Source organism: Pleuronectes platessa, chromosome 17 (genome assembly GCF_947347685.1).
Source record: "Pleuronectes platessa chromosome 17, fPlePla1.1, whole genome shotgun sequence".
NCBI lineage: Eukaryota > Metazoa > Chordata > Actinopteri > Pleuronectiformes > Pleuronectidae > Pleuronectes > Pleuronectes platessa.
This window is the reverse complement of record NC_070642.1, coordinates 6,670,158-6,680,047: the sequence shown is the minus strand read 5'-3', so window position 1 is coordinate 6,680,047 and position 9,890 is coordinate 6,670,158. Positions and strand designations below refer to the sequence as shown.

General features: G+C 41.1%; 1 protein-coding gene across 2 annotated transcripts; it reads left to right on the top strand.

The window, feature by feature from the left end:
• Positions 1-307: 307 nt before the first annotated feature.
• On the top strand, positions 308-8,674 carry si:ch211-63o20.7 (Serine/threonine-protein kinase pdik1l-B-like). 2 transcript variants are annotated; one of them, XM_053445214.1, is made up of 4 exons: positions 308-470; positions 814-1,572; positions 2,302-2,527; positions 6,379-8,674. In XM_053445214.1, the coding sequence occupies exons 2-4, from the start codon at positions 832-834 to the stop codon at positions 6,621-6,623; spliced, it is 1,212 nt and encodes a 403-aa protein (XP_053301189.1). In that variant the 5' UTR covers positions 308-470; positions 814-831; the 3' UTR covers positions 6,624-8,674. The 2 variants fall into 2 exon arrangements, with proteins under 2 accessions (XP_053301189.1, XP_053301188.1); XM_053445213.1 differs by having other exon boundaries at positions 308-474.
• The last annotated feature ends 1,216 nt before the right edge of the window (positions 8,675-9,890 follow it).

The window sequence follows — 9,890 nt, the reverse complement described above, 5'->3', positions numbered from 1 at the left end:
TTATTTCATATCAGGGTTTAACCTCAGAAAACCTACTGCTTTAGAAAACTGTATCATTTAGCATTGCAGCTGCCTTAATATTATTATTGCTTGAAGTAAAAGCTTCATTGACAACTTTCTTTCCTTTTGTAAATCAGTAGAAAGTTTCCTTACCTTTAAAACCCTTGACCTAATTGGCAGCACCTTCCAACTTCCTCATAAACACCACCAACCTGGACTGGCGTCTGTCTGCGAGCAACCAATCACAATGCGTGACGCGATTCAATTTAGAGCCAATCACGATGCACGTCTGCCCAGAGCGGGACGTTACAAAATTAGACCCGGAAGTTTTCCTCTGCCTATTTGTTTGCGTAGTTTAATAACAATTTTAAAAAAAGCTATACTCGTAGAACATGGCGCCGAGCGGCTCGTCAAACGTGTAGATCACAGATTCACGTCGAGGTATCGCTCGTGAAACCAGCCGCAGAATCGTGGGTAAGCTTATTTCAAATAACGAGAGTTTATCTGAAGCGAGAGGCTTTCTGTTTCGCTTCCCTTTTAAACCAGCGTCTACAGACATTGTGTGTTGTAGTTAAAACATTTTAAAATAGTTATTTTGAGACCTAGCAGTCAGTAACGTTAGCGACGTTAGCTGTAGCTCATACGATAGATGTGATTATACCTTTGGTGTTGATAATCCCAGATGATCCTATCATAACACACTTAAAATCACAAGGACAGTCTGGTCACATGCTGTAAAGGGTTTCAATGTGAGTACTCAACACTAACATGGTATAGTTATCACAGTAAACCGAGTTATTTTCCTCCTCTCAGGTCTAGCTCCTGTAAAACATGGAGGAGCTCTACACTTTAGAGAAGGAGGTAGGACGAGGCAGCTATGGCGTGGTCTTTGAGGGACATGTGGTCAAAACAGGACAGAAGGTGGCCATTAAGCGGCTGCCCTGCAGCAACCCGGAGTGCATCGAGCTCTACCTGCAAGAGCTGTGGGCCATGAGAGCCACAGCCAAGAACCACATCAACGTCATTGCACTCCACAGCTGTCTCCTGCAGACAGGCCCCAGAAGCTTGAAGCCCCTGAAACCAGGGAAACTGCCTCTACGTCTGGTTGAGAGCGTGCTGAAGGGCAGTGTGGTGGGAGCAGCACAGAGTCAGGAAAGGATTCACGCCCAGGCGACCGCCATGAAGAGGACGTATTCTCTCTCCAGGCTTCAGGACAGGACCAACACTGTCCAGGTCAGGCCTAAGCTCCAGGACACAACCAAATCAAATGCATCTGATGCTACAACCCCGCAACGGCCTCAAAACCAAGCCAGAAAGAGACGGGCCCAGAGCGAGGGGGAGCAGCCGGGACCCCTGCGATGCCTGGCCCTGTGGCTCGTGATGGAGTACTGTGACGGGGGCGACTTGAATCAGTACCTGCTCTCCAGGCCGCCAGATGCCCAGCGTAACCACAGTGTGGTGCGACAGCTTTGCCGAGCTGTGGCCTTCCTGCATGGCCTTGGCATCACCCATCGAGACCTGAAGCCTGACAATGTGCTGGTCTGTGTCACATCAAAAGGCCCTGTCGTCAAGGTAGGCAGATGCTGACGTGTGACCCTTCTTCTATCAGATTAGGGGACACGGATGCAGTGGAACAAGCATGTCTGTGGTGTCTGTATTATTTAGCTCTTTTCTATCATAATCTAAATGTAGGACCACACTCTATGAAGGCGATAAAACCTTCACGCCACCAACTAATTGCCACCTCTGTATAGATCTCATTACTTAACTAATATAACTAAAAAAAATATTCTACAATCGACACAATGACATTTGTAAATACAAAGTTTGTTATGCTAATTAAATTTAGAGCAAGCTGGGCATTTTGTAAATATCACACGTCCCACCCGTTTTATTTTCTTCCAGTTGCATGTGTCATGTGATTATTGAGGGTGCAATCTGGCCTGTCATCAGATTGATTTAGCTCAAGATGGTCGCGCAGATAAACACACAGACACATTCACATTAGCATTGGTACATTTTGGTTAAAACATTATGTCTAGGCTATAAATCAACCCATGAATTTGGACAATTGTTATTTACGTATTGTCTGACAAACTAATTTAGAAAACATTGTTTTATCATTTGAATCATAACACAATACATAAAATATAAGTGTCACTTTTTTGCTGTATATTTTGTCTTTATGTCTTAATTTTATCTTTAGTAAAGGCCTGATATTAAAAAAACGATATTTACCCCTTATGTCCATATGAATGAACTTCAGCTGTGTCAAGACACATTTCCCTGTCCAACCTCTAGGTGGCAGACTTTGGTCTGAGCAAGATGAGTGAAGGTCTGGTGGACGGGGTTGAAAACATGCAGCACTTCTCATCCACCTGTGGCTCCGACTTTTACATGGCTCCAGAGGTGTGGGGTGGACTGACTTACACGGCCCAGGCGGACATCTTCTCGCTAGGTGTGATGTTCTGGGCGGTTCTGGAAAGAATCACATTTCTGCAAGAAGGGACCACACAGGAACAGCTGGGTAAGAAAATGAATCAACAGTGTAGACCAGAGAGGAAGAATACCTGATGCTTCTGTTACTGAAATGAAACAGAATGATAATGCAAACCAACACTACCCCAACAACTAGACCAGGATGGTTAAGATATACAGGCAAGTAGTCTCAGACTACTGGACCCCACCTTAGTCTTAAATAAATGAGAATCCAGAATTTTTCAGTTAACATTTAGGCATAGGCCTACCATGTGATGTGCTGCTCACCAGTAGAAGGGCTCTCAGAAAGGTTGTGTGTGTGTGTGGCCAGGCAGCTTGATGACGCATCGCACCGAATCGAGTTTGACTCAATTAACTGGCACATATTAAAAATGTCACATGCTATACATCATACATTCATCAGCCATGGACAGAACAATCTTGAATCTAAATGGCAAAGATATGAGGGATAATTTATCCACCGTAAGTTTGGATATGGATCTTGGTAGCTCTGCTTCTTATAATAAAATCGGACACCATGTGATTAAGCATTCCTTACACCTCAAAGTGTTGTTGTTGGCAGCAGGTGCGATACCAGTTTGTTCAGAATAATACGTTATAAGTTTGTTTGTATATTTATTTATTTCCTTTGTTTTCTGATCAAGTTGTATTGATAACATCAGCTTACATTAATGAAGATCAGTCACATTCTCATGGTAAAGCAAAGATGAAAATTGGTTGCGTCCTGTTAATTAATTTGCTGTCTTTGTTCTAAATTAAGCTTGTCATCACATACAAGGTCGGTGTAGGGAAATTAACCCATAAACATGAGCCGGCAGAGGCAATGTGCCCAGCTCTCCAGGAGAGCTCTGGGATTTTAATCTATTTGTTTAATGTCCTTTTTTCCTACCCTGTCAAAATCCCGAGTGGCCATAACATGAGGAAGTGTCTTAATGTTCAGGAGTACAGGGCCCTGTCCTGCACTCCACTATCGGATAGGAATGAAATGGCTGTAATACAGACGTCTCCTTTTATTCACCAAAATGGCTCTGATCAGCGGCGACCTGGCGTCAGGGGAATATGAACCATTATCCCAAAGTTTAGTGCGTGAGAAGCTCCCTGAGTCATTGATGCTCCCATTAAGCTGAATGAAACAGTTATTTTGACGGGGGGTGTTTCAGCAGATTTAAAAAAACAAAAACAACAAAATGGCATTTAGCAGCTCCGATCACAATCCTCTTTGTCAGTGAGAAAATGGAAGAGGCAGCTGGAGGCTTTTTCGCAGACAGATAAAATGGTCTATTATTTTTACCTTATCCCCTCTCAAGACCCATACACCCACACACTTATTTGACCAGGCAGGGGAGCAGGGAGAAATCGTAAGGGAGGGAGACGCACTCTCTCCTGTTTGTCCTCTAGGCCTGGAAGTCTAGAGATTTTGTTATTTAATTTTTTTTGCTGAGGTAGTTGAGGGAATCGTGACTTGCCTTCACCAGGACAGACCTGGACTTGACTATAAACTTCACCCGCAGTGTTTAAATCAGGCTTTACTGATGGGAATCGGCAGAAAGAGACGCCTTGTATGACAGATGTGTTTCTATCAGGTTTTCATTAAAGTTAATTTATACTCCAACAAGAGATGGTCTCCAGGAACCTTGAGTTTAATTTGAACTGATGGCTTTTTAACCACTTTCATAGATACTCCTTGTTAATCTTTATGTTTACCACCTTTTAATGAGATTTTCTTCTTCATTAATCTACAAACTCAATTGATCATGTCGTAACAGAAAATGTCAAATAAAGACAAATGAGCAATTGAGGTTGTTGAGCACAAAGTTTTACCTTCCTAATTATTCTTATGAGCAGCCAAGAAATCAAAGGTATTAAAGGAAGAAGAGGGAGCTAATCTTGGTACTTGATCCATTTCAAATGAGTGCTGGGTGAGTTTAGGGTTGCAAAATTCCGGGAATATTCAAAGTTGAAAACTTTCCATGGGAATATACGGGAATTAACGGAAAATTGTGTGGGTAATTTATACTAACTGTATTTACCTTGCCATATACAGACATAAATATAAACATTTTGTTTTGTCATAGGCTGATTTGAGCCCTGAGGAAACTTTGGGCACTTGACTATATGCTTCTGCATCTTTGTGTCATTGTTAACATAGGTCTTTGCACAGTATTTGCAAATGTACACAGCCTTTCCTTCTACATTGGCTGGGGTGAGATGTCTCCACACATGAGAATGCACAGGCATTGTTCTGTAGAATAAGATGAGAAAAAAGCTTGTAAAAAAACACTAAAGCAATGCCAGAGATATAAATAGTTGGCCAATTGGAATCGTCTTTAAAAATATTTTACAATTGATGGATAAATGAATAGATGAACAATCCTCAATCAGCATGTTAATATATTTCCCCCAGTAATATCATCTTACCTCACTAGTCCTGCACACTACAGCAGGGCTATTGAGGCCTGCTGTAGTGTGTAGGATGCTGGGAATTATCTGTGCATGTGGTGGAGGGTTGAAATTCAACGTGAAGCGTGTGCTGCATTCCATACATCTTTAAAATAGAGTTTTGAATGATGTTTTCATTGCTCGGCGTTTAATTTGCGTATTTTATTTTATTTTTTCAAAATTCCCGAGCTTAATATTTCCCTTGATAGTTTCCGAAAATTTACCGGAAATTGTCCGCCCCTTTGCAACCCTAGGTGAGTTACACTCACCTTATGCTTTTATAATTCAATAAATATGTCGTAACAATCTTTAAACAGGAAATCAAATGCCGAATGTGGTTAGATTGAATGGAGTGGGAGTGAATGTGGGTATGAATGGTTTTTGGTCTCTATATGATGGCCCTGTAATGGACTGGGACCCGTCCAGGGTGCGTCCTGCCTGTCACCAGATGTCTGCTCGGAATGGCTCCCCATCAAAAGGACGATCACTAGAGATAATGGATAGATGGAAATGGTACTTAAAGAGTTTTGTTGTTTCACATCAAACTATTCGAAACCCCCACCGTTATGTCTAGTTTTCTGACATGGGAATGGAGATGTTTCACCAACTTCTACAGTTTTATTTTATTTTTCAACTGTGAGCAGCTCCTCCAGTTCTTATTATTATTCTGACTGTGTATTTCATGTCGCTCTTCCAGTGTTTAACAGGTTATCAAAACCTGTTATGTTTAGCGGACGTTATTAGTAGTAATATGGAATGAGAACAGTCCTGAGGAAGCACTAGAAGTGTGTGTGGGTTTACTAATGGTCTGTCGGGGCTTTAACAGCACTTGTGTCAGTGTTTTCTGCATAAAAATTTGCATTTCAAGAAAAGGTTTTCAAACCCGATAACATTCAGGTTTACTTGCTGTCACGCTTCATCATGTCTGCCACCTGTAGTTCACAGTGTAATATTAGGATTGTGCATCATGGCACATGCATATTGTGCTTGAGAATAAGCAAAACAAGGACATACTGATGAAAACATTGCTCCATTGTGCTGCTGGTTTTTTAACTGTTAAAGGAATAGTGTATTAACTATTGTAGCACAGATATGCAGAGTGTCAGTATGACTACTGCATCTCTTTGAGTTTAGCTGGTAAAGTGTATTAGACCAACTCTATGTGAATGAGTTCCTTTAACCGTCCCTTGACTGCAGCTGATCACAAAACATATATTTTGAAAACATATCTGGTCATTTGGGCTTTTTTCCTTTATAAATATTTAAGTCATAGACTGATACTAGATCCATTTAGCCTCTCATAGCTTTATGTTTTCAGACTCTTTGAGCACTTCATTGCATGCTAACTTGTGTTTTGGAAAGTGATCGCCCTGCAGTCTGTCTTGTTGCTTTCAGCCTGATGACTTACCTCATCATCCTTTTTGTATTTTCTCTTGTTAGGCGCCTACGTGTGTAAGGGTCGCTCGGGCTGGTTGATGCCGCTGGGGGAAGCCTTGTGGGAGAACGCCGACCTCCAGCTGTGTATCCCAATGAAGTTTAAGAGAGCGCCCCCGCTGCCACCCCCTCCCGGTCCATCTACGTGCACTCTGCTTTTAGAATTGCTCGCCTCAAACCCGGATGCCCGGCCCCCGGCAGACCAGCTGGAGGCCAGAGTGCGATCCGCTCTCAAAGAGGACTCCCACTGACACAAAGTGCGCCTAAGCGACCATTATGGCTCTTACCACTGTACCCACTACACAGAAATATTGACTGTGCGCCCTCGGACCACAGTGCTTCCTATGTGTGTCAACAGGAACCACTTTGCTGCCACTGGGAAGTAGGGATAACAAATATGTATGATTATATGGAATTGAAGGTGCTATTTCTGTCACTGAAACGGCAGCGCAGTTTAGAAACTGTGTAGAAAAACCAGAAAAATGGAAAATGGGGTTGAAATAGAAGAGGTCCTTCTGACCCCCGAGAGCCTCTCGAGGAAATCAGTCTATTGGCCTTGGACCCCTGTAATGCACTGCAGACTAAACACGCAATGATACTCAAGCAAGTCTTTATAGAGATCCAGTGGGACTCGCTGAGTTTCCTGTAAGCACCGTGCTGTTTAGGCACACAGGCGTTTGACAGAGAAAATCTATTTTGGTAAGTATAGAGCAGAAATTAATGAAATGGTTTGATGTTAGTGCTTGTAAACAGACCAGTATTTGACTGACTCCACATTCTGCTGTATTACAGTTACTGAATATGACATTGATTTTTGGACATTGATGTTTTAACTTAATTTGTACTGGCCTTCCTGGCCAAGGTATTTCCACCTCCCACTGATGTGGCATGGATTGAACAGTCCGCTTGGTTCCCAGATTTATTAAATACATAAAGAAATGAAACAAAACATGAAACAGATGTCCGTCCTTTGTAATGCAAGGATAGTCCTGTAATAAACCCCATCTGTAAAACAACTTATGCAAGTCTTTATTGAGGGTTTTATGTCAACATTAATTCGGTCGTGAGGCTGTAGTGTTTTGTTTTATTGGAATGCATAATATAGTGACATGTTTCTAACATTTGTTCCAAATACAGTATATGTAAATGAGCGACTCCCAAATAATACAACCTCAATATAATGAACTTGATCTCTACACAATGTAAAAAAGAGAAGGAGCAAAAATGGTTGTAAGTTAGAAAGTTGTGTGAGAATTGTATTTATTGCAGGGCTTTAATATTCTAATGTTTATCCTGCTTTCTTTAATTAGCTTTTTATTGATGTAAGAATGGGTCTTAAGAGATGATTGTGTTTGACACATTTTGCTTCATGCTTGAGCTGAGCCATAAGGCCAACAATTATTTCAAGTTTACATCAGTCAATATAAAAAATTTGCACTATATGTCACATTATTTCTTAAGTTTAAGGACTTAATTCTTGTCCTGAGTGAAGGCGTTGGTTTCAAACTACACTATATGAGTATGACCACCACTAGATAAACAGAACATTTAACCCCTTAATGCCTGAATTAATTTCCAATTATATTTTTAAAAAAAAATTGTGTTTTTGGCTGTCATACAGATGCTAAATTAATTGGAGATTGTTCATTTCAATATAGCATATACAGTAGATATAAAATTAAGGTATGAGGCAAATTAGCGACATTAGGCATAAATGGGTGTAACCTTAATTTAACACATTTTCCAGTCTCTGGTATGTAGATTGATGCTGCTTTTGCTTGAAATTGAATAACGTATGTTTCTGTACAATCATTGCTGTTCCATCATTACAGTATTTCAAATACAGCTTAATACCTCAAAATAACTTTGCTGAACAGTCCCAACGGGCTAGTATGTATTTTCCACTCTGACCACTAGATGTCGGCAGAGTGCTTCCAATACCTTCCTTGGTATGTGTAGTATTTGCACCATCAGGCACAATCGTCACCTCGGCTGCATTAAGACCTGAATGGGATTTGAGGCGAATTCGCGACATTCGTCCACAAGGGGTTAAACATCTGTAAACTATCAATTACATGTAACTCCTTATTGTATCTTCACAATGCATACGGATTATATCTGTATATTGCTTTTTTTGATGCTGTGATCATATTTTATGTCCCAGCCTTTATTTATACATAATTTTAAGAACCGATTGTAAGGGTCTTATTGAGATTTTTTTTCTCTCTTTCACCAGTTTTTCTTTGGTTCAGTAACATTTTCTGCTGCTGCTTTTTAAAATTAAAAGTTTACTCCAACTGTGTGACTGATTCCTGTGACATGTGCATGTGTGAAACGTGCGATCAGCGAGAGACTTGACAATGAAAGTCGTCAATATAACATCCTCTCATTAACAGGAAATTAAAGCAGGCATGAGGATTGTTGATCATATCAAAAACATTTATTACAAGCCATCGACCTCAGTCTCTTATACTCCAAATGTTTCTGCCCACGTCTCTGAAGAAATGAATGAATTCCAACATAAATGCTTTATATGTCTTAGTGCCATAGCGCCCGTCCTGTTCACTTGATCGTGATGTTTCAGAATCACCCCGTGGAAATTTGAAATCTTGACCTCAAGCATGAAGTGAATTTGGTGGTTAAAGGTCACACACTTTTGGCCATAAATCAGAATTGACATGTTTATTATACACTTAAAAAATATGCATAAACCTTCATTATATGAAGTATCTGCTGCATTGTTCATGTGTGAAAGGAAAACTTGGGATAAAGTCCGGACCCAACTTTGTGGACATCCTCCAAGTCTGGATGGACATGGATGTGAATTTTGTGGTTGGTGGAGGCAAACAACCATGAAGTGGTAATTCTACTGAAATGTAATTTAAATCCAATAAATGAACGAGAGTAATGAATTTACTATTCATGTTTTCCAGTCTTGCAGGAAGTCGAGCTCCAGGGGACAGCGTTGTAGTAAAGAAATGACTAAAAGCAGCAGTGATGGGACAGTAACTCTCCTGTTCTATAACTCTGACTATGATACGGCTCCTGAGCTCAATGTCTGTGATGTAGAGATTTAAACCAGTGAGCCCGGCATCCTCTCTCCCCCTCTGGCTCAGTGAGGTGGTCTCTGGCTGATCTGTGCCAACCTGCAGTGGTATGAGAGGACGCCCCCCCCCTAAGAAAGAGGGTTCTTTCTTAGTTTGAGCTCGAAGTGGTTTCATACTTGTTCATGACTCATGGAACATGTGTCCTGTCCACACTGTCTGACAAGTAATGCCCCCTTTGCAGGACTTCAGTGTAAAAGATGTTAACAAAACCACTGCAATTTTGCATGTTGGGTGGCGACATGAAGGAGGGTTCTGTACTGGCAGAGGGTCTTTTTCATGTCAGACACATTGTAACAGGACTCAATGAGGGCTGTGGTCCCCCCCCCCATTTCTCAGAATAGGAATACTATTATGAAGGAATCAATTTTCCAGCCAGAGTGGACAGGATGAATGATTGCTGTGATTAAAATG